The sequence below is a fragment of the Falco rusticolus genome, chromosome 3, assembly GCF_015220075.1.
Source record: "Falco rusticolus isolate bFalRus1 chromosome 3, bFalRus1.pri, whole genome shotgun sequence".
In the NCBI taxonomy this organism is placed as follows: domain Eukaryota; kingdom Metazoa; phylum Chordata; class Aves; order Falconiformes; family Falconidae; genus Falco; species Falco rusticolus.
This window is the reverse complement of record NC_051189.1, coordinates 28250204-28275123: the sequence shown is the minus strand read 5'-3', so window position 1 is coordinate 28275123 and position 24920 is coordinate 28250204. Positions and strand designations below refer to the sequence as shown.

Sequence of the window (24920 nt, the reverse complement as noted above, 5' to 3'; positions counted from 1 at the left end):
GTGCTGAGGATCAGGGCTCATAACTCTTCCCATTATGAAATGTTTATACTTCACTGTAGATGTTATAAAAAGCTCCCTGATGGTGTAATATATAAAAAGAATACTGGAAACAGTCAGACAGTTCTAATAAGGTTATGTACAAATGAAACCTGTCCACATTTATTCCCTTTACCAAACAGCATGTGGGGAACTGGGAGTACTTAACCAAAAGAAGTTTTCTTGATTGAAAACTGCTTTTTCAGCTTGCAGATCTCCTCCTCCCTCTCCCTCCTCTCAATGGAAAAAACAACAGCCCTGAAGGAAATAAAGAAATATATCCTCTCTTGAGGCCTCGCCCCCGTCCCTGTGCAGTCCTTCTACAGCTCCCAGCAGCAACTTCTGCTTCCTGCAGCCTGAATAAACTCTGGGTTTTTTTTTTTTTTAAAAAAAAAAAACTAATTGAGCTTAAAAGCATTACTTCTCTGTGTGGTAATGAATTGAGTGTGGCAATATACTGCATTACAGTTTTGTCCTTGGCATACCACCATCTGGAACAGCTCTCTGCAACTCTCATTGAATACACCAGGGAGCCAATGATCTGTTGTACGAAACTGAACAAAATACCACTCTTGCTTTGCAAGGATCCTCAGAAAGGTTTCCTGCAGATTTTTCTTTGAATAGTTTTCATTTTCGTCCAGCTTGCCCAGTTTTAATAAGGAAGACCAGAAAAAAGTGATCTGTAGATTGATATATAGGGAAGTAGGGGCATTCCCTATGAATCTTTTGGAATAAAACGCAATACATTTGTATTCAGTCCTGTATTTTAGTCGTGCTTGTATTCATACTGTGTACTTGTACAAAGCCTTACTCAGTATGATGGAGTATGTTATTTTCTTTACTAATCCACTGCAAAGAAATGTTGCACGGCAGTCTTAATAAGATGAAAATTAGCTTTAGTGAGGCATAATTATATAACAATAGTAATTCTGTATGGCCAGATGGTGTAGGTTTGTTTGTTGTCTAATTTTCATTATTAGATAGCCCTAAAAATGTTGCTATGCTCTTTCACTGTCTCTTGATGTGTCTTTGCAATACCTCAGAGAGCTAAAAGGATGTGAACTCTTCTGTCCACTGGGAGATGGAGATCTGAGGCATGATGATGTCATTAGTAGTTATCCCAATACATTTTTGCATCAGGGATTAACTGATTTTATAACTACATGGGAAAGGGAAACCTGCAAGAGAAAAATCTTTCCTAAGTCCTAAGGTAGCATGCTAACCAACATAACATCTTCGGGTTTGCATGCCTCACACTACTAGAGAAACTGTTTGATTACGTGGCCTATTCTGTGCTAATACATGGGGGTTTTTGCTTTTGCAATTTGCAGAATTCTTTGTGAGGATTCATCTCTTTGTAGAGAGTAAACTTACATGGCATACATAAACTGCATACGTAAACTCTTTGATTGTCATTCATGTATTGAATGTATATGAGTTTCTCCCTGACCTATGTATTTTTTAAGTATATAAGGGCTCTAGATTCAGTATGGTATTATGAAGAAAAATACTATAAGGGGAACATTTCCAAGTTTCACATCTAAGTTATGTTTAGCTTTACTGGCCAGTATTTTCTGTTTGTTTCAATTAGTTTTTTCCATATAAGAAGGCCAAATTGCAGTCCTCCTTGTGCATTTTCACAGCTTATCCAGTCTAACATCATCACACCTCCTTAATTAGTGCAGCATCATCTCTTTGGCAGTCCTTCCTCCTTGTATAAGTTCAGCTGCTTCTGTATGGATGTAATCAGATACTGATGATTTGATTTGATGTAATCAAGTATTGTTGCTTTGATTACAAAATACTGTTCTTCACATTTTTTTTCTCTTTTTTTCCCAACAACATTTTTTGTCATATTATCCATTAGATATGTCTTTGCTTTCAAGGTACCTCCAGACTCCTATGTCTATCCCTTTCCCTTTACATGTCGTTTTTCATTTATTTTGACACATCCACGCTCACTGCTCATCAGACCTCATTGTACCAGTTACCAGGGCTGCCGCATTTAATTGTCAAAGTGCTTTCTTGCTCACTCTTAGGCTAACCTGTATGTTATAAAGACATTTCCTGTGATCATTCACAAAGTTATTGCAATGTCGTCTTCCAAATCCTTCAATATTTTTTTTTCCTGTTATACTGTAATATAAAAACTCATAAGACAGCTTTCAGGTTGCCACTGTACAGATATCATTATTGATGGGGCTGTTAGTTGTTCTCTCTTACTTCTTGGTCTGCAGGTGTGGTTTTTCTTATACTTACACTGTAAGCCTTTGAGGACAGAGACCATTTTTGTTCTGTGCTTTTACAGTGTGGATACATGGTCCATAACCAGAGTTCATATTATTGTGTAGATACAGCCCAAATTCAGCACTGAGTAAAAGGCATCTCCAGGCTTTATCACAACTGCTTTGCTGCCTTGTTGCTTTGTATTAGCATATGGTCTTTCAAATGTGCTGTACTTTTAAGTGTAGATGATCAACTGCTTTAACATCTCTAAAAGTACTAGCTTTTCCTTTTTTTCCAAGACAAATATATAACAGATGCATAAATGAACCATGGAATGAATGTGCTGCAGACATAGAGCCATCATTACGCTCTTCACAATCAAGTTTTTTCATAAGCTCATGTGGCGTACACCTGTGTTAAGTTAACGCTGCACTTAGGTGCAGTGTGGAAGACTTAATAATTCAACGTGGAATTTGTTTCTTTGTTCCTTTTGTGCTCTTTCTCATATCCTCTCCCTTCATTATTTACTGTGCTCTGTTTGCCTTCTGTTTGTACTTACAATTATTTTGCTAATACTTGATTTGGCTGGGCTTCACATTCACCAACTAGAAATATGGAAAGTACTAAGTAGAGCAGGACAGGGATATCGTGTAAGGATGCTTTTTTAAAAAAAAAGATTAAAAAAAATCAGCAATGTATATTACCAAAAAAAGTACTCTAAGATGTGATGTACTAGGTATCTACTAGAATAGCATTTGAAAATGAAGAAATGGGAATATGTAAGAGCTGAAAAATAATTTGAACAATGATTGCAGAGAGCCAGTTGTGGGTTTGAGGTTCAACAAGTAACTTGCTTTTACAGCTCTTTCATGTATTGAAATCATACTTCCTAGCATTTTTATGCCCCTTCAGCTGGAAGTTTTCTAATGTATAGCTGTGTGTTCTTTCATAGTATTGTTCTGCTACTTAGGTCTTTCATTCTTCTCAAAAGCAAAGGCATTTCTGTCTCATCCTGTTGAGAAGGGGAAGTAGGAATTGGGTAGGAAGTCATCTGGTTTAAATTTAAAATGAAGGTGATGGCAGCGAGAGAAGCATTTGTAGAACTGGCAAAATCTAACACCCTTTTCTTAGTTGAAGATGTATGCTAACCACTGCTTTCTGGTTTGTGGATCTAATTAGACTAGTCTTGCTCTAAAAGTCATCATTAGATACCAGTGGAGCTACAGCTGACCAAAATGTTAGAGCTTTTAATGTAAGATGGTAGTTCTAACACTCATTAATTGGCTTGCTCTTAAGCATACCGCATACTGCTTATGGTAATGTGCAGCCTGCTCAGCAGTGTTTGTAAAGGTCAGCTGAAGCATAAGTTTTTTAGAGTTGAGCTGAGTAAATAGTAGCTCTGTGCTCTGTGGCATCTGCTGTTAACTTCCGTATACTCTTGCCCTAAATAAATTTAAAAGCTTTAAGGCCTACTGTCATCTGACAGTTTATATTCCCTTATAGATCGCCATGCTTTTAACATGTTTTGAGGACACAAGCAAATTTTTAGTAGAATTTGAAGCATCAAAATTGAAATAGTTTAAGCAGTAAGTTGTCATCTATGGATTTTGACTCTTTTGAAGCTGACTGAATTACAGTCATGTTATCTATTTGATTTCTTTTCAGCCTAACTCTTGGCCTACAAACCATCACATTTAAGATCTGTTTTTCAACAGAATCAGTTTCAGAACCATTACCTTTGCTAGGCTATGTATATAGATACCCATTCCTGAATCAAGAGATTTAATTACCTATTCCACATGCAGTCCAGAGGTTTCTGCATAGGCAGGCATATAACTATAGTGTTTAATGACATTAACATGGATAATTGTAGCTGATGGTAAGGACTAATTGTCTAATTGCATAGTTCATGCGTCTGGCTCACTTGTGTGATTTATGCTCATGTCCAAACTGCTGCATCTCTGTTACTTGAGATGGTGAGATAAAGGTAATACAGGGTTACCTAACAGACATGCAGATATATCTGTAGAGTTCTGCATAGATCTGCTTTCTTCTTCTGTATGGCAGTATAGTTTGGTCTTTTTTTTTTTTTTTTATATCATGATATTTGCATAATTTAGTGTATACTTTTAACGTGCATTTTTTCACAGTTGATAAATTTGTATTTTGTAAGCACAGGAAAATTTACCTTGGACCAATAACTTTTTGATAATTTTTAGAGTTCTCCTTCGTGAAATGCAGGTATTTAGCATTTCTATAAATGATGACAGGAAAAAGGAATTATTAACAAACTATCTGGATGGAAGAGTTCTCCCAGGAATTTGAACTGTATCCTCTTTTAGGGGCTGAACACCATCTTGATCTAATTACTTCCCCCCCCCCCCCCCCCCCCCCCCCCCCCGCCCCGATCAGAGGTTCTTAGATGGCATTTTGTGGCAATAGTTTATTTGACCTGACCCAGAGGATTCTGGCTATTTGGAATGTGTTGTCATAAGCTATTAGTGATCCATCTATAATAGTTGTGCCTCTAGGCTTAGTATTTGGTTAAAGGAAAAAAATAAAACACAAAAAACAAAACACTCAGATGGAAAACAAATGTAATTATCAAGTTTAATGGCACAAATATTCTTGGCAAGCAAACACTGATATTTAGATGGAAAGGTACCAACTAGGAACAACCAGTGACAGAAGCAGTGGAGGAAGACTGACATTACTCCATTTTCAAGGCATTTTAAACATCACTGACAATAGTTATTATAAAGTTAATGTGCAATCCCTAGAGCTTCATGAGATTTGCTCTTTAATTTTCCATGTCTTTGATTTTTGTGTCAGTTATGTTGTGTGCAGAATTTTTTCACCACAGAGTTTCAATGCATTAATTCAAATATTATGCAAGCTTCAGGGCAGCTATTCATAAGGTGAAGGGCAAGTTTGAAAAATACCGATAATAAAGTTTTTTTTCTTTGCTCAAATGATTTTGTATAGTTTGTTAAACAGTAGAAGCAGCAATGTCAAATGGCCAACTTATCTACCTGAAGATGGGTTGAAGTCAAATATTTAGACATACATTTTCTGTGAAATGAAAGAAAAAATCTGCCATCAGGATTGGAATTAACATGATTTATAATGATGATATTTCATGCTTATTGAGTTAGCAATGAAATGCCAAACTGGTATTGAAGCAGTTTTATGCTACATGCTGGATGTAGAGAAGAATATGAGAATTTTTTGTACCTCAACAATTTATAATGTCATCTCATCTTTTCTTTTCTTTTCTTTTTTTTTTTTTTTTTTTTTTTTAGCATAAGGAGGCAACAGGAAAGGAGAGCAATTTTAACTCCAATTTTAACTGATTTCACAGTTCGAATAACTGCAGCTCCTGCAATTATTTTTACAAAAATTGACACTACAGAGAATTTACACCCAGAGGTTAGTATAAAATGTGAACACACATAGCATAACTTTTAATATGTGGATAATCTTAATATTTTACTCTTCCACCAGTTGAAATGTCCAGTTGTGTTTCCAAATACAAAGATCGCCAACTGAAAAGAAAAAATAAATAAATGTTTTAGTCACTAGTGAAATGTTCTTCCTCTGCTGGAGAAAGCATTTGTGTATAGTATTTGATATTAAAGGCAGCCTGTCCAGAGGTAGATAAGCCTGTTTGCAATTCAGAAAATGGGAATCCTTTAATGATTTCCAGCAATATTTTTAAAAGATTTGTGATGGAAAGGTGTTGAGAAGAGGTGCTATAGTACAGCGTTACAAAACATTGTATTCACAAGCTTCTCATAAAGCCTGAAAAAGCAATCTATACACTATCTATAAGAAGAAAATTGAACTGGGTTCTTTTAGCAAGATTTTCAAGCCACAGAATGCCACAGAGCATCCATTCCCAAACCATTACTGTGAGTACTTCAAGGTACTCCAGATTTAACAATCACTTTTAGCAGTCTGTTAATGATTGGTCTGTGAAGCATTTACACAGAAAACGTATTGGCTTCCTTTTTGGCATTAGTTTGTAGCTCAAGAATTTAAAACATTTTATGTGGGAGAAATATCAGAAAGGTTTTTTTCAGCTCACAAGGAGTATTTCTTATAATGGCTACCTTCTGGGAAGAGCAAAACTGATACAGGAGTGTGAATGGTTATTAGGTATGTGTTGCATTGCGATGTGCAGTAGGTGTATATTGTTGGAAAAAAATAGCTAATGGGTATAGAAAGAAAAAATTGACAACTTCATATTTTGTGTAAAAGATCATCACAAGGGCAGATGGAAAATTTTTTAATGTATAAAAGACAGAAAGCTTAGTAGGTGGCTAAGATGCGTAGAAGTTATTAAATTAAAACAAAAACAAAAACAAACCAAAAAAAACCCCACACAACCTCTGAGCTTTACTAATGCTTCTGTTCAAAAATGTCAGTGTTTTCTGTACATGTTCCATGGATGACATTCCCTGATGAAGGGAGAGGTCTAGTTTAGACTATGAAGAGCTTGAATGTTGTGCAACCTTCTCATGAGAAGGGGCAGTACTTTTAATTATTAAGCAAATTTACTGCATTATTTTTTTTCATCTCTTTATTGCTTGCCAACAAGTAATTCTGTCCTAGATAACACCAGTAAAACAGTGGCCATCCACCCAGCTTTGCCAAGGTATTAACAATGCTTTACAGGCAAAGAGAAATCAATTAAGTTGGTTATCAGTGAGTTCCAATACATGGTTTCATTGTAAGTCAAGCAGAGTTTACGTTTAACAAAAAAAAAAAAAAAAAAAAAAAAAAAAAAAAAAAAAGTACATCCTTTTCTTGGAAGGAAAGAATTGGAGTAATTGCCAAGGAAATTAAAAAAATATATAAATCTAACAGTCCACTGTTTGATACTACCAAGAGATAGAAACAAGACCTCACTCAGGAGATGCTTTTCTTGCAAAATTTGTATTAGTAATTATGCTGTTTAAAGTAAATGAAAGAATAAGCCACATCCTTGTTTAGAAGCCTGATACACCACTTTCTCCCAAAAAGACTGAATTAATACTATATACGATGTTGAAGCATTGACTACAGCAGAGAATCACAATACAGTTATATAGAAGCTAAAAATTATTTCCCCAGTAGCTGTTATCTAGTATTTTCCCTTAATTTCTCCACAGGAAATCTTGGTATGTGGTCATTCTTTGGAGGTGAATGTGACAACAAACTTGGATTTCTTTCTCAATGTAGCTCAAGTACAACTTCTTCAGCAGCTGGTACAAGCCAATATGGTTGGACTGGAACCTTCCAGTAGCACTACCGAGGTAGGTTTTTGCTTGGTGTGCAGCTGTTTGGGTTTTTTTTAGTGTACCATAGCTCTGATCATGGGTTTGTATCGTTTAGACAAAATTATATAGGTAAATTAAATACATGTTTTATTATTGTTTGGTAGGTTAGCTTTAAAATGCATTTTAGTGTTGCTCTAACAATAGGATTAGTGTTATTTTAACAAGATTATTTTTCAGTAAATTAGATTAAAGTGGTTCTGCAACAATCATATGTACAAGGAGATTTATCTTACGTAAACGATGAAGTAAATCAGTTTTGAAGTAGTTTTTTGAGGTGGTTTTGCCATTTGACTTTACCTTTCATTGAAGCTTTGGCATCTTTTTTGAGTTCACATACTACGCTATGCTTCACTAAAGCCAGTAAACACTTTCTCTGTGCCTGGTGAACATTACTCACATTAACTGTCTTCACTCAATTCCATAAGATTCAATCCACCTCCGAATATTCTCATATTTCTTCAGTAAGAATGATGATAGGTACATCATCAAAGGTCCTTCATCTTCTGAACAATTAATCTCATATTTTTTCTGTGATCTTACAGTGTTCAGCAACTATCTCTTGACTGTGTCATTCTTTATTTTTGGAAGTTGATAGCTCAGTTTACATTGAAGGCTAGTCACTGACTGTGACAGACTTGTAAATTTAAATTATTAAACTGCTGAGCTGTTACAAAAAAAGGTAGGGGGAAAGAAAGTGAAAAATTTTCCCTAAGAACAAAATATGTATTTCTTATCTTCAGAACCAGGAATCTAGTAAGGCTGACAGCATCTTTAACACAGTAGCAGCTATTGTGTGACAAGGCACTAATTCCACTAGAATGGCTATTGGACCTATTGAGAAATCTTCATAAGTAAGAAAAAGAGTTAGGCAAAAAGTGAAAGAGCAAGTCACAATCAACTATTCCTTTCACAGAATCTGGCTAATCTGAAGAAACTGTTTCCCTTCCTTTCCTGGATCTCACAGATTCAGCATGCATGTGAATCTGGATGCAAGTGAGGAATGCTCTAGAACAGCCAAACTACTTATATTCCTTTCTGCTCACCCTGTAAAAAAAAAAAAAAAAAAAAACCAACAGAATTTGTTTGTATCTGCTAATCTAGGGATCACATCACCCCCAACTCCTTTATCCCTTCCCAAGGATAGAGACAAATTAAGGGCGTCGTTTCATTACCATGCTGAAACACGGAAGATGTTGAAAAGAAATGCAGTGTATCTTTCTTTTCTTTGGATACTTTGCAGACCCAGGGCTTCTTTTGGAGATGAAATATAAATAAATAAGTATGGGAATATCTTCAATAAATAATTTGTGGAGCACTTATGGAGCACTGTTTTCCCGTTGTCAGTGGAATGGATAGAATCAGGAGATTTGAATGGGTGCCAAGTATTTTAATTTTGAGTTGGCACTGTGCGGAAGTGCTGCATGTGGACTGTACAAACTTAAAAGTAATTTACTACATCATTTCAGAAAGCTTTTTGTTGATTGCATCCCAAGATACCTATTTGTTCTTCATTGGTATCTCCCTTGCATTATTGAGATCTCCTGTGATGAGTAATGGAGTAATTTCTGGTTCAAGGTTATGTTTGCCTTCTCTTTAAGCTGTAGAACTATATCTTGATTTACTGAAAATGTAGAAGCCAATAGCTGGTTACTTTTTGTCCAGTTCTTTCTTCAGTGTTCTGTAATCTCCTGTGCCTGTATGAAGTCAACCCACCCTCTAATATATGCACATTTATTATTAACCTCATGTTTCTCCTTTAGTCAACAGAGAGAAACGTAATACACTGATTGATGCTTCTGTTTTCATCTCAATGAATGAAGCCTGAAGCCTGTACGTGGCAGCTTCACACCTGCTAATTTCATTGAAAGAATCAAAGCATAATTTAGTTTGGAAGACACCTCTGGAAGCCATTCTTTTGCTGAAAAGAACACTGCTGTCAAAGTTGGGTCAGGTTTTTCAGCACACTGTTCAGTCAAATCTTTATCTTTAGGGAAGGAGGTTGCACTACCACTCTGGGTAATTGTCCTTTGATAACAAGCCTTGCTTTGGCAAATTTTTGTCTTTATATTAATTCAGAATTTTATTTAGTAGAACTTTTAACCATTGCCTTTTAGCATTTCACTATACATCTCCAAGAACAGTCTGACTTAATCTTCTTCATAACCCTGCTTTAGGTAACTGGAAACAGCATTTTGAAACCCTACCACCATCCTTAGCGGTCTCTTTTTTCTATCTGAACAAACCTAGTGCTGTCACCCTCCTCATAAATTGTCATAAATCATAAAACCTGTGAACTCTTTTGATGATCCTCTGCACACTCAGTTTTGTCAATATTTTTTCTACTCTTGAGCTCAGAGCTAGAGCGTATTCTAGATGTGGACACACAAGTATCTAATAAAAGGAAATTATCTCGCTTCTAATCTGCTGGCTATGCTGGTACTAACAGTGCCCAAATGCTGCCCAGTAACTACTTAGACTTCAACCCTACAGGGGCGTGCAGCTATCACTTGTTCAATTTGTTGTCCACCAGGACCCTTGGGTTCTTTTCTGCAAAGTTACTCTGTAGCAGTTGGCCTCCAGCCTGTATTTAGTTCGGGATTTTTCTATCTCATGTGCAGGACTTTGCGTTAAACTTTAACCTTCATGAGGTTTCTGTTAAGCCATTCTCCCATTTTGTCAATGTCCCTTTGAATGGCAACCCAACAACCCCTCAATGTATCAGCTCCCCTCAGTCTGGCATCACCTATTTCTTTGGGTAGGTTTTGTATCATTGCCCAGGTCTTTAATAAAGACATTAAACATGATCAGACCTTGAGGAATGTCACTGTGTAACTAGAGTTCAGCTACACTTTGGAACAGTGGCCATTACTCTCTGATTTTAGTGGTCCAGCGTGGGTTTTACCCATCTTCAGTCCATGCATTCAGTTCACACGTAATCGTTCGGACACAAGTCTGCAGCGGAAAAATCTGTCTAAACTTTCTGAAGGTCAAAGCAGAGGTCATCCAATTCTCTATCCACAGAATCAATCATCTCATCATAGGAGGCAACCAGATTGTGGTAAAGCAGAATTTGCCGTTTGGTAAATCCATGTTGTTTGTTTCCAGAAACTTTTTTAGCCTTCAAATGCCTGGAATTCGCTTCAAATGTGAAAATGGGTTCTGCCACCTTCCTAGAGACTACAATGAGGCTGTCTATCAAGAAGTTCCTTGTATTCTCATCCTTGCTTTTTTTGAAGATGGTCATGATATTTACTGTTTTCCAGATATTAAAGACTCACAGACAACATGTCTGTTCACACAATAAGGAGAATCCCAGCAGTGGCACTAGCCAGTTCCTCAAACACCTTTGGATGTGTTCTGTCTGATATTTTAAGAGAAAAATGGAAGTTAGGAAGCCTTCAAAGGCTTTCCTAACATATTGCAAATTACCTAGGCTGTTATGCAGGTCATAGTGATACACAGAATCTGTGCTCTGTATCTTCTGCTGCAGTGTTCCTCTTGCATTTACTTTCAACACAGTCTTATCCAGCAAGATGATTTATAGAAAGTAGATTTAAGATCTCTTTTTCCCCACAGTGCCTATTTGCTTTGCAGACTTAGAGCTTCTTATTTGATAGCATTTGAGGATTTTCACCAGTATTTCTATTAGATGCTTAAGCATGATTAGCAGAAGAGTAGGAAATAAAAAAAAAAGAAACTATATTCCCCATGGGAAAGTACAAAATGAAATGGAGAAGCCAAGACAGTTTGCATTTCCAAATCAGAATATATGAAACCTGTCTTCCAGACCTGCCCCAAGATAGCATGGCTGTGATTATTTTTTTTTAATTGAAAGGAATAGAGCATTTTTTAATAAATATTATTTTGTTATTTGTACATTAATTTACACTATTGTTTGTATTAAGTACTTGTTCAGTTATTTTCAAGGGTATTCAGAACCTATAAACATACAATGCTTCTCTTCAGGGACTCATGAATGAATGAGTAACCACACAGTAAACAAAAGTATGTAAAAACAGTGCACACAGGCATTCTCTGAATAGGAACAGGGATAAAGGAATGCTTTGAATTTCTTGAGATAACTGACTGTAAGTGAAGTTTGGTTTTATTGATAGTTATTCCTTCTTATAGAATAATGAAAAAATTGAGATACATTCTTGTCAAAGATTTTGTTGAGTATCTGTCAAAAAAATGTAGTTATGTACTGAAAAATGAACTGTAACAGAAGCTGTAGGGTTCAAGAGTTGCTTAAAATAGGAAGAGGGCACAAATGGTAAGTTCTTCACCTGTCTGTTAGGCATTGGTGCCACTTTAAAGACACTGCAGATGAGATATTGAAAGAACTTTTAGGAATGCATTTGAATTTTTACAACTCTGACCACTGACTACTGAAAGTGGCAAAAACCTCTTGTTTCTGAAGGTGTCCATTTCGCCTCTTTAAAGAAAAAACAATCCAGCATATAGACTACATCGTTCAGACGTAGTGAAAAGGTTTAGGGAAATTTAAGTTCTGAAGGGACTTTTGAGCACTAAGGCTGGGAGGCAAAAGAAAAGTTGGATGGGAACTCAGGTTATGGATAGAATTTCATATGACAGTGACTAAAGGCAATGAGTCTGTTTCACTTTCCTTTAGGTACTTCCACTATTACTGATTAAGATAATAATCTAGATTGTGTATCTTTCTTGCAGGCAAGCTGTTCAACCACATTTAAACATGTGGTGTTTCACCTGTTTTCAGGAAGCTGTTTTTACAGTATGAGGCCTTACTTAAAGGAAAAGTCAGTAGTGATGAATTGTATATTCATCTTGTATTTGTTTCCTCTTAAAGTCTGTCCAAATACAGTTATGCATATGTATATAGTTACAGTTGAATTGGTTTTAGCATACAAAGCTTAAGGTAGGATAGAATCATGGAATAATTTACATTGGAAGGAACCTACAGAGTTCATACAGTCCAGGCCTCTGCTTACAGCAGGCCTAATTAGATCAGGTTGCTCTAGGGCTTCAATCAAGTCTTGAATACCTCCAAAGAGAAATTACACAACCTCTCTGGGCAGCCTACTTGACCACCCAAATGTTTTTTTTTAAAAAAAAAAAAAAATCTTAAAAATCCTAATATCTAATTGGAGTTTCTTGTGTTCACACTTGTGTCCATTGCCTGTCATCCTATTACCAGGCACCTCTGAGAAAAGTCTGGCACTGTCTTCTCTATGGGTTGCAATCAGGTAGTTGTATACATGCCCATGGGTGCTGTCTGATTAAACTTTTTATCATCTTCTGATGTTGCTGTCTTAATCTTGCAACCATATCAGTGCCCTTTGTTGAACTCAGTTGATATTTTTTTCTTGTCCTGTGAGAACCAAAAGTGGACACAATATTCCCTATGTCATCTCACAAGTGCTGAGTAATCAAGGCAGTAATCACTTCCCTCAGTCTACTGACCATGCTTCTGCCAATAAGGTCCAAGATGCTGCTGGCCACCTTTGCTGCCCAGACCCATCACTGGCTTCTGTCCACCGGGACTGCTTTGTAACCAGCTTGCGTCATTGCTGAGAATCCTCCTTCCTACATACAGGACTTCACATTTGTCATCATTTAACATCCTAAGGTTCCTGTTTGATGCATTCATCTACCTGTCTAGGTCCATGTGGATAGCAGCACTGCCCGTGCATATATTCACTGCTTCCCATTAATCAATACTCTCTGAGCTCAGTCTTTCAACTAGTTTTATATCCATTGGGTAGTTAACCCATCCAGACTGTAATGTCCAGACTTAGATACAAGAATATTGTGGAAGTGTTAAAAGCCTTGCTGAAGCTGAGCTAAATGACATCCGCAGCTCTACCCTAGTCCACAGATCCAGCCATTTTATTATAGAAGGTAATCTGATAGGTATCTGCTTTGTGGATTCCAACAAAGGGCAAAGCACATCAGTCAGGCTTTGCTTTGTTCATCTTAGTTTTGTCACTTAGCTGTGTTCATCTTCTTTGATACTTTGCAATGCTTTGCATTTTTTCAGAGCAAATAGTTTCTACTGCTTCAGTAAATGTCCGAGTGAAATAGGTGAATATATAAAGCTCATCTCTTTTTCTGCTTCTCTCTAGCACTCTTTCTGTAGGCCTCCCTGCTGATTCTTTGTCCAGCAAGGTGAGCACTCAAGGGTCGCAGCTGTGTGGGCTGATGACAGCTCTTCCAGCAAGCAGCCCTTTGAAGCTAACCAGTATTCCAAAGAAAGACAACGAAATATTTTGGTATTCTGGGTATGATTTATGGGGCAGGGAATGGATCACAAGAGTCAAATGCGTACACCTTGGCGGCAAGATTAATGTTTTGGAGCTGTGAAGCCACAAATATTTAAGAAGTGCAAACATCAAGGATGAGAGAGAATCGTATAGAGTTGTATAAAGAATTATAGAGATATACAAAGAGTTATATAATTGAAATGAAAGAAGACATTATTCAAGTTTGGATGTGGGGAAAATCTTATTTGGTGTAGAACATTGCCAAGGGACATGACAAAAAGATGTTGAGGTGGCATCATTTCACTGATTTTTTTTCGTATCAGAAGAGTACCTGATGTGGTTTTATGATTTAAGTGGTTCTAATGTTATTTTCTCTAAGTAATCATAACAGCCCCCTATTGTTTCCGAATTTGTGTGATTTTAAGTTCAGTAAATTCTATTCATCTGCCTTGGATTTCAAAAAATAAGCCACACTTTGTTAAAATGGCAAAAAATTAGTGAACTCCATTCTCTGAAGCCTAAAAATCATTAAGCAGGTAAATCTCTTTTTATTAGATAAAAAGATAAAAGGCGGAACTTCAGTGTATTAAGACTGCCTAGGGCATGTGGATTTACCAACAGTAAATAGTTTTGGTTTTCATTAATATCAAGTAATCATCATATTAAGTCTGCTTTAAAAATAACCATATATAAAGAATTACACATGGCTATTTTTGAAACCAGTGTTTTCAAACTAGTTTACATATTTATACTTTTTAACAAAATAAAAAACATATTTAAAGGGGGCAGGGATGAACCACATTATTAAGAAAGCCAGAGATGGGGATGCTCTTTGATCTATGTATGTATTCTGTCCAGTATCCCACAGAAAAAAACCCACTCTTGAGTCATAAAGCTAATATAACATTCTTTCCTTCTGTCAGTCTCCTGACTCCTCTGTTTCTTCTCTGTCTCCTACAGTCTACTTTGTTTCAGAAATCCACACATTAAGTGTCTTAACTTCCAGTAATCTTGACCTGACTCAGGATATTCATATGCAGTCCTCCAGTCTTTTCATTCTGCAGAGTTGCTCTGGTTTAGAAATCAAGTGATAAAAGCAAGGATAAATGTGGTTTTGTCTTCTGAAATTATTTGAAGACTTGTCCTGTTTCTCACACAGAAACAAAAATCCTTCGTAATATCATGATACCGTCTCCAGGTTTTTTTCCTGAATTTAAAAGAACCAGATCTGAAGATTTTCTTTGTTACCTTATAGTTTCACTGGCAGATTTCTTTTGTTCAAAATCTGTTGGGTTTTTCCTGGGTCATCTTTTGAAAAAGATGGCATACTTAATCCTTTTGTACCATAATATCCTGGGGCTTGGGTTTTTTTGTTTAAGTGTAGAAAGCACCACTATAAATTTCTAGCTTGGTCTTCTTGTTTTTGTAAGTACCTTCCATTTTCATGAATATTTCCTGCAACAAATACATCAGTATTTTTAACTTACTGCACAGAATGTAAAAAGGACTTAATACGAAGATTTCACACCCATTACTAGACAAATATGATTGACATGACTAGGTAAATATAGTTGATATTTAAGGCACGTGATACAGTAATTGCCATAGTGGCTTGAACTGAGGCTCATTTATTTAGTCTTACATTAGCATATGACTTGGAAACAATATAAGAACAGATATCATTGTGCACCCCTACAATATTTTTGCAGCTGTAATGTAGTATTTGCAGCTCAGGCACTTGCAGAGATAGTGGTGATATCTATATACATGACAGTCTTCAGTGGGTTTTTTTCTCATGGATTTGTTCAGTTGCCGTTGAAACTCATCCAAATTTTCATCATCTGCAATAAACTGTGGAAAGGACTTCCATGGCTGACTATATGCAGTGGGAATACCACCACCTTTTGTTTGTTTATTTGTTTATTTACTTATACTTGAATCAAGTTATCTTAGGGAAAAAAATATATTTTTAGTCACCATCTCTGGGACGTTTTATCTTACATGCTTGGATCATACTGTGTTTTCATTGTGTCTTTTCTTCCAAGTTGAAGAATCCTAGGATATTTTTTTAACTAGGATTGTTACCTATAAACTGTTCTGTTCCATTAGTTGTTTTTGTTAGTGTTCTGGCTCTTTTTCAGTTTTACAGTGCTCATTTTTGAGGAGTAAGTGAGGCATGGTCCAGAGCAGAATTGCACCCAGTATTCAAGATACAGTCAGTCACGCATGGATTTATGTATCATCACAGTGATGTTCTCCCTTTTGTTCCATCTCCCTTTCCTGTAATTCTTGATAAGAGAATTGGGGGGCTATGTCTGCTACTGATCCTTTTCCTTCTCCTGCTACCTGACTCTTTCACAGAACTGTGTATAATAAGGTTAAGAACTTCTTTTTAGGTGACAATAGTCGACTTGGAGGCTATCGTTTTAAATTCCTTTCAGTTGGTTGGGGTTTTTTTCCTCCTGCTTGCATCACTTTACATTTACCCGTATTGTATTTAATCTGCTACTTTATTGCCCTGTCATTCAGCATTCTAGGGGTTTGGTTTCTTCACAGTTGGCCCTTGTCATTATTACCCTCGATAAGTTAATATACGTAGAAAAATTTCTCACATTGCTCTTCATTCCTTTTTCCATTCATGAATATATTGAATGTGATCAGCCCTGGCATAGATCACTATGAGAGTACAGTGATAACCATGAATCACTAAACTGGCCTTGTACTCTTACTCGTAGTCGATTAATTGATACCAATTGGTCAATTACTCATCTAGGTGAGGACCTTCTTCCTTATCCAGTAGAAACTTAGTTGACTAGACACGTACACTGCATTGAGCTCTTGTTCTCAGCTACCACATTGCTTACCAATGATGGGAATAGTTTCTCTGCGGAAAAGACTTTCCTCTCAGCTACCTAAAGCCAGAATCTTACATCATACCCTCTGTATAAAGTATTCCAAGTCTGACAAGAAGACCCATCAAAATGAGGAGCAGGTTTGAAATCAGAGACACACTTATCTGTCATGAGCTTGTTGCCTGATACAATTCTGACTTTACATGAGTCTTGCTCTTAAGTCACTGTCTAAAATAGTCAAAAATTAAAATAAACCCCAACATTTCAAAATTTCATTTGAAGTTCAGCTCAGTCAGCTGATAATATGGCTATTCCTCCTATTTTCCTCTCCCCTCCAAAACTAATCTTTTTAGCAATAATACAGCCATTCCTGTTTCCAGGAATTTTCAGTGTGTGGGGTTTTTTTTTATTTGCTCGTTATTTTTTTGTCAGTTACAAACTCTGCAGTTTTGAGTTAAATTTGAAACATTTTCACTGTAACTTAGAAATATGGATTTTTATTCTATGCTTTATCTAATTTATTTTTCCCCGGATAAACAGTGAAAAATTATCAATAGTTAATGAATTACCTTGTAATAATATTTCTCACAATTACAATTATTTTGTAATTACTTCTCACAAGTTGTATAATTACTTGTCAGTAATATAATTACTTGTGAGAAGAGAGCCTACTGCTGACATATTTGTTTATTGGCCCTGCAGCCTCAGTTATGGATAAACTTCAGAGAACCAGCAGGTTTCTCAGCACCTTCTCTCTCTGTGGCACCTGACTGGGGCTCATGCCTAGACAGCTTTTTCTTAAATGTTTAAGCTGTTTTGTTGGAAAGAAAGCAATCTTTCCATGGCTGAGTTGAACAGCCATTTGTGGCTCTTCAACAGCAGGATTTGAAGAGCTTGTTTGTTCTTTATTTTTTAAGAAATTAAATTTAAGTATCCTTTATGCAAGCAAGCTTAGTGTATTTAAAAAAAAATTGCAGTGACAGAACTGTGACATTGCTCAAGATTCCTGTCTGTATTACTTTAAGTTGAATTCTTGCTCTTATATAATTAATATTTTATTTGCTTCTTTTATGTGTAAATGAGAGTATACTGAGGAAAGAGGTGGAAAGTTTTCAAGGGACTGGATTTAAGCAGATTGAAAGCAGGTGGCTATCTACATTGTATCACAGTTTTGGCACATCGCTCATTAAGAAAACCTATGCCACTGAAATTAATTCACGCCCAACAGATGTTTAGTACCGTAAAGCGATGTGACCTGCTTGACACCAGTCACTGGAAGGAAAACATTTTTTCTTTTGATGTTTTGCATTAGGTACCATGGATATTACACATGTGTCTCACACACTGGAAATAGAACTTATTTTCTTATAGAAATTTTACATAGATGAACACTCATCCCTTCTGGTCAACCAACATAATTAATGTTTTATAGAGAAATGTAGGGTTCTCCAACAGTGTGTGGGTTCATTTAGTAATGGACATTGCATTCAAAAACAAAGTAATTTCTGTTTCAGTTTTGTCTGTATGTACTCAGCAAAGTAAAAATCTAGTAGTAATCTAATGGGATACTAGTAATTTACCTTTTTTAAGATTCATGGTTATAGGAAATTGATATTATTTTTTTTATCCCTGCCTTTAGCCCAGGACTATATGTACATGTATTCATTTGAAGTGTAAAAACTCTGATTATTAATTATAATAACAATCCAGACTTCATTATGATAAATTTATGATGTTTTTTTAAACAATCAAGTAATTAAGACTGGAAATACCCTGAGTTTACATCAGCTGGTTTTGATGTGTTAATAAACATTTGACTTTTGGAGTCAGGGAAGCAATTGTGGTTGGTTTTTGAAGATTTTAAACAAAAAGAAAGTTTGTATTTGTGCTTTTCCTCCCCCAGCCTCCTGTGGCAGCATAATGGTCTAAATTTTATTTGAAACTCAGCTTAAGAATTTTAGGTTTAAGTCTTGGAAAGGCAGTAATCCAATAGTGTTCAGTTCAACACCAAAAAAAATATGCATGTGCAGCTCATTATTTATAGGAATAACTAACTAAAGGGAACTTCATTACGTGTCTGGCTGTGAGCAGTGATGTTCTTTCTCAAAAGAAAAGTGGGAGAATGCAATGATTGCCTTTTCCCTCTATTCCTGTTGGCTTGTGGTAAATGAGTAAGAATCAGCAGTATTACAATGGATAATTTTTCAGCGCAAACTATTTCTAACAGTTTCTGTCTGGGTCTCAGTCTGGATATAAATTATGTTTTAATACTTTGTGCTATAAAACATGCATTGTGCATTTTCAAAGTACTTTACATTCTTTTGTGAGAGTCAGTTTATATCTGTAATTTAGAGTATGCCTGTCCTAAAGAATAGATATTTCTGTAATCTCTCAGTGTTTGAAAACACGATTAGAAGCTACTAGAGTAGGTTATCTCAGGTTTATCTTACTCTTGATGAAGTGCACGGGTACTTGAAGTAAATGGAAAGAGAAATTAGCTGTTTTACCAGTCCAATTAGGGCAGTTATACTCTGGTAATGTATATTGCTATATTAATGACGTTTCTAGTGCAAGTCCTCTTTGGTGCAAAGTAGGAACAATAAATTAATCTTCTCCCCTTAAAAAGCATGCAATCAGAAAATTGCAGGTCTTTGTGCCTAATAGCTTTATGTTCCTACCAATAACCTCACAAACCTGAAAAATGTAGGCCCTGTTTTTTAAAGACTCTGTGAAATACAGGAATAGAGCAGAAGTCTCATCCTGAAATTGTTTTTTAGTATAGCCAGCAAAACTTTCCTAGCATAAGTGATCATACCGTTTTTCTGTTTTTAAAAGCACGGATGCTACTTGGTATCTGCTAGAAAGGATCTCTTTGATTGCTTTTCAATTTTACCTTTGTTTTTGCAGTGTATAAAAATGAATGTAGACCTTCAAATGAGGCCAATATTAACATTTTTCTGTTCGTACAATTACTTGCTTATGCTATTACTAGGAATCTGTTGCAATCAGTTCTTCAAGGCAGTCTTGAAAACTGAATTTGAAATTTTGCTCTTTAGGCTTGAAAGGGAAGAGCTGTCCTAGTTCTTTCATGTCTCTGGGTTATCTGACAAAGCTAGACAATTTAGCACGTTTTTGATTTGACAGTATTCAGAAGTTTATTACATGCTTTTTGCAAAGACATCTGAAGACTTTTAAAAGTATTATTAATGAAAGGTTGCAAAGAACATTCAGTAGTGCAGGAAATAAAACTCTGTATTTAGATAGAAGTAGGCTCTGCCAATTTCTCTCAGTAATTAGAATTATAATACCTTTTGTAGTATGTCTGATTTTTTCCTGAAGTATTATTATAATTGGGAATGGTCTATGTATGGGTCTCAAAGTGCAAAACCAACAGACATACCTTAATCCAGTAAACTGTAAATACTCAGTAAAACTATGACTTCTCAGAAAATGTTTTTTCTTTCAATGTAAATGTAACCAGATTAATGGATCTGATTCCACTGACGTAATATTGTTTGGTAGGGCTAGAAGATGTAATACTGAGAGTTGTTAGTTTTTATCAGACTATTACAAGTAAAAATAGAATTCTGTACTTGTGGCTTGAAAGTAAGATCAGAATGCTGTTTTAAGTTGTAGTTGCTCTAGTAGTGAAATAGAAGAGTTGAAGTTTTGGCGTTGCTGAATTCCTGGAATATTTTATTATGACTGTATAACCAGAATAATAATTATTAGAGAAATGTTTAACTTGCTGATTAGCCTATTATAATCTTCCAAGTGCCAAGAGCTGTTCTTAACTTTGTTCTTTCAACAGTTTAGCATTGCAGGTTAGAATGATATTAGGTCATTGCAGGCATCTATTAAACAAATACCCAATAATTAATTCAGTAACTTAAACTGATCTACTTGCTCTTATTTTTTTCCAAGCATGGTTACATTGAATGACACTGTTTCATCAGTCGCAATGGGTGTGGCTTCATTAAGGGATTATCTAATCATCAGTGCACATGGCTTTTGTTGTATGCATCCAGTGGGCTTTGAAGGATTGGTATTGATACTGGATTTGTTCAGTTGTAGTCACTGTTGAAGGTAGAACTAATGACTGGAATTTTTACTGATTTATGAACTTAAGTAAATTAGATTTAACAAACTTTAATGAAAATATAAATTACCAAAATGAAATTAAAGGTATCAACTGGAAAATAGATAGGGGTGTCATTTCAGACAGATAAGTCATATGAGTAGTCTGAATGAGACAAGTAGTGTTAAGGCTGAAAGAAATGGCATTAAAACTGATCTGGGCAAATAAAGAGGATGTGCTTTGGAAAGCTGTCTAACATTGGAAGCAGAGCTGACAGGTGTGCTCGCTCTTCTGTCATTAGGGGGTTTTGATAATTCAGAGTTTTATAGAATCTTTGATTAAGGTGACAGTGAAGACGACTGATTGGAATTACCTCAAATTGCAAGTTTCCTTCAATTAATTCATTTTTAGATGAGACATTTTTAGATGAGAGATTTTTAAATGATTGTCTGTCTCATAAAGGATTTTTCTAAAAATAGTAAAATCATTCAGTGATAGCGAATCCACTATAGTAATTCATAACATTTTTCTAATAACTGCATCTTATTTTTTGTTTAAAAATGACAATCTGTGATTTCAGAAATTCAATAATTGCTCTTAATGCCCAAATGTCAGAGTAGCAGTCTGTGTTACCTCTTTTCCCCTTTGCCTGGAAATGATATTTGAAATAGCTAACTAGATTTTAAAGCTGGAAGAATAAACAGAAAATATACTGGATATATACTAGCTTTGAATCTCATTGGAAAAATGTTTTTCATGTATATTGAAGGAGAAAAATGGGGGGAAATGGGGGAGAAAAACAGATTTTCAGTTGTGAAAAAGACTTCACTCTTCCAAATATTTGACTAGATAAATCCTGAGGGTTTTTGAGCAACTATAAACATCATTAATCTCAATTAGGAAGCTTGATTTCAGTGAAAGTTCTTGGTAAATAGGAGGACTGAGTAATTGTGTGCTGCCTCAAAAATAAAATACGTTGTGGTTCTCTGTATTATGCTTTGATTACATAAATATAGACAGTCATCGAAGTAGCAACCTCTTGTTTAAACTTTAAAGGTGTGATATCCAAATGGACTATATTTGGTGGTTTATAGGGCAATGTTGTAAAGACTAGTGTACACAAAAATAATAAATGATGATTTATGAGTAAATATTTTTTTCTTTTAAGTGTTTTAATATTCTGTAAAGAGTTTCATGCCAGGTCTCCAGGGCTGTGTTTTTACTTATTATAAGCCCTGGCTTTACACTTTTTTATAAATTCATCTTTGATGTACAGTAAACCTATTGTACTGACTTCTTCATAAAGTATAGTCTACTATTGCAAAGAATATTGCTTTGATCTGCCTGACAGGTTTAGAGTAGGGACGCATATGTGGTGTTTGATAAATTACCTGAGGGGCAAAGAATGTTGCTGTCTTTTCGTAATTATTCACTTTTTCAGAGTTAATATATGCCAAATACTTACAAGAAGAATATATAATACCTGCACATGGACAACAGAAGCAGAAGTGTGTGGAAAAGAAATACAAATATGAGCGAAGTACAGTTCATGTTCTGATTTTGTTCAGTGATACACCTAAGATTATAGGTACAATGTTAATAAAAGGGCCATATTTCCTCATTCTTAGAAGAATTAGGAAGTACTTAGAAGTAAAAGTCTTTCTATTATAAATGATAAGTAGCTTTAATTCTGATCAGTGATAGAACAGGTGAGTTCTCAAGGAGTTAATTTCTTAGTCTGACAAGTCTGTTTCCTGGTGTCCATCACTTCCCACATGGCGATTTTTGGCAAGACAGCATTTATTTGTCATGCTAGCATTTAGAAGTGGAAAATACAAGAACTCCTATTTGAACAAGAAATTAAATACAAACAAGATAAGCATCTTGCTCTACTGCTATCCAGGTAGGCACGCATGGATAACATATCTTAGTGCAAGTCAGTAAATCTTATACTCCCCAATCAAATATGGTCATTGAAGTCATTACCACCATTATTTTTTAAAAAGTACTCTTCCATAAGCTTCAGAGTAAGGCTATACATAATATATTTGCTTAGATTTACCCTGAGGAACATTACTGTCTAATAACTATCTACATTAGAGCAATACAAAGTGCAGTTACTTTATGGGTTCCCTGAAGAACTTAAAAGGTTCTTTGAAATGCTTACTTGTTCTTCACAAAATCCCTGTGAGGATTATGGCTCTAGGAGAGAAATCAATTATACTAGTGAACACAAGATGCTTTTAAAATTCAAGTCAAGTTAAATATCTGCAGTATTTTCCAGAGGATGTAATCTAAAGTCTTCACCCATTTTCTGTCTCCTGCTGCTGTATTTCTCCCTATCGCCTCCATTTCTATTTGTCAAGTTACATGATCTTGTTTTTTTATTGTCTGTTAGCCCAAATGCATGCTTCAGTAAGCTACAAGTCCATATTTATCCCATACAATCTGCAGTTTAGATAGGTAGCTGATGTACAGCATAAGCTATATCTTGAAAGAATCGTAGCCAAATTCATCATCTTTTGCATCCGTCATTCTTTTCTTATTCACAAGTTTTTAATTGCAGTAAGGAATGCAGCACTCAGCAATCACTTGTTACAAACATGGAAATATGTGCTCACAGTATCAGTAGAAACCAAAAAATTGTCCCTGTTTTGGATCCCTCTCTGACATCCCCTGGTGCTTACTGTTGTTCTGTTATTTCTGCCTAAGCAATGAACAAAGCTTCCAAAATCCTTCAGTGTACTTACTGTTATTTTATCTCTGTGTTGCTAGCCATTAGAATACAGTAGATCCTGCACAAATTTGATGCTTAAGAAGTTATTTCTTCCCCCAAAACATGTGAAAAAAGAATTCTTGTTAAAGTTGAGGAGGAACTGTATTTAACAATTGAGCTGGTGAGGGATGGACTCTAATGTACTGGTAAAATGGTCACACGAAGAATGACCTGAGACTGAAGTGTCTAGTTGGAGTTTTTATTCATGAATGATACATATTTCAAGCCTAATTTGCAGTAAAAGCCAATACAGTAGACACAAGCTGTCATTCACCTGGAGGCAGTGTTGAGCAAAAAGGGGAGTAACCTGGTATGGGTGGATCTTTGTTTTCTTTCAGAAATTCAAGGCACAACCTGCTGGCTTATGTTTTCTGCTTTTGTAATACCTGCTTCTAGGTATTTGCCTTTTGAGCACTTCACCTAGGCTACCCAAGCACTGGCCTCAGCAGTGTTCATCAGCCTGCCAGATGATATTTTGCTTCTAGACCTGGGTTTGGGCCAATCACTTCAAGTAAACCCCACCAGCAGATATGACATGTTCCATAAGGCTAACCACAGTGTTCTGATAAATTGCAAAGACAACCCATCAGCTTCCTGAATAAATTATGTTAATACTGGGGGAGCGAGGGAACAAGGAAGAAGAAAAAGTTATTTCAACTTCAGCATTTTGTTCTTTTACCACAAAAAATATTTTTGAGTCTATCTAATGTGAAGATTGGATATTTCATAGTGAGCAGAATGTTATTTGTAATCACCCCAATAATGGGAAAAGGGGTGGGGGAGTGCAATTCCTATCTGCTCAGATACCCACACAAAATCAGCAGATGGTTCCATGAGTAATGAGCAACACACTAATTACAGCAAATTGTTAACTTAGAGGTCTCCAAAAGGGAGAAGGCATAGAAAAATGCATCTGTAGCAGCTGATTCCTTTCTAGCCTAGTTGGATCAAACTGTGTACTGATTTGTCATATTAGAGATGTTGCAGTAATATCTGCAGAAGATATAAGTCATTCTCTATCACTGCAGATTAGGCTTAAGAAAGCATTTCTGGTAAATTAGACTTTGTAATATGCTGGCTCAGGAAGTCTGGAAGAGTGTGCTGAGGAAGTATTTCTGTATGCTTGCTTAATTTATACTTCTTTTTTTTTCCCTAAGCATCCGCTTATGGCAGCTGTCAGAGAACAGGAATCTAGAAGGACATTTGGTCTGACCCAGTAGGACCATTTTTATGTTCTCTTGTAGTTTATTTCTGTTTATGGAAGTCTCATCAACCTTTTGTTGTTGCTATAACTTCACTGTAAGATAAAGAACATGATCAGCAGGAGGTACATACAAAAGTGATATTACAATTGTATCACATGTAAAATTTGAAGGAATGATAGCTAAT

The 24920-nt window shown here is 35.8% G+C and overlaps 1 protein-coding gene across 1 annotated transcript in view; it reads left to right on the top strand.

Annotated features, from left to right (window-relative positions):
* VPS13B (vacuolar protein sorting 13 homolog B) overlaps nt 1-24920 on the top strand; it is a 476916-nt gene that overhangs the window by 314470 nt on the left and 137526 nt on the right. Inside the window, 2 exon segments of the mRNA XM_037379063.1 lie at nt 5565-5691; nt 7416-7559. Coding sequence (XP_037234960.1) covers nt 5565-5691; nt 7416-7559 — 271 coding nt within the window.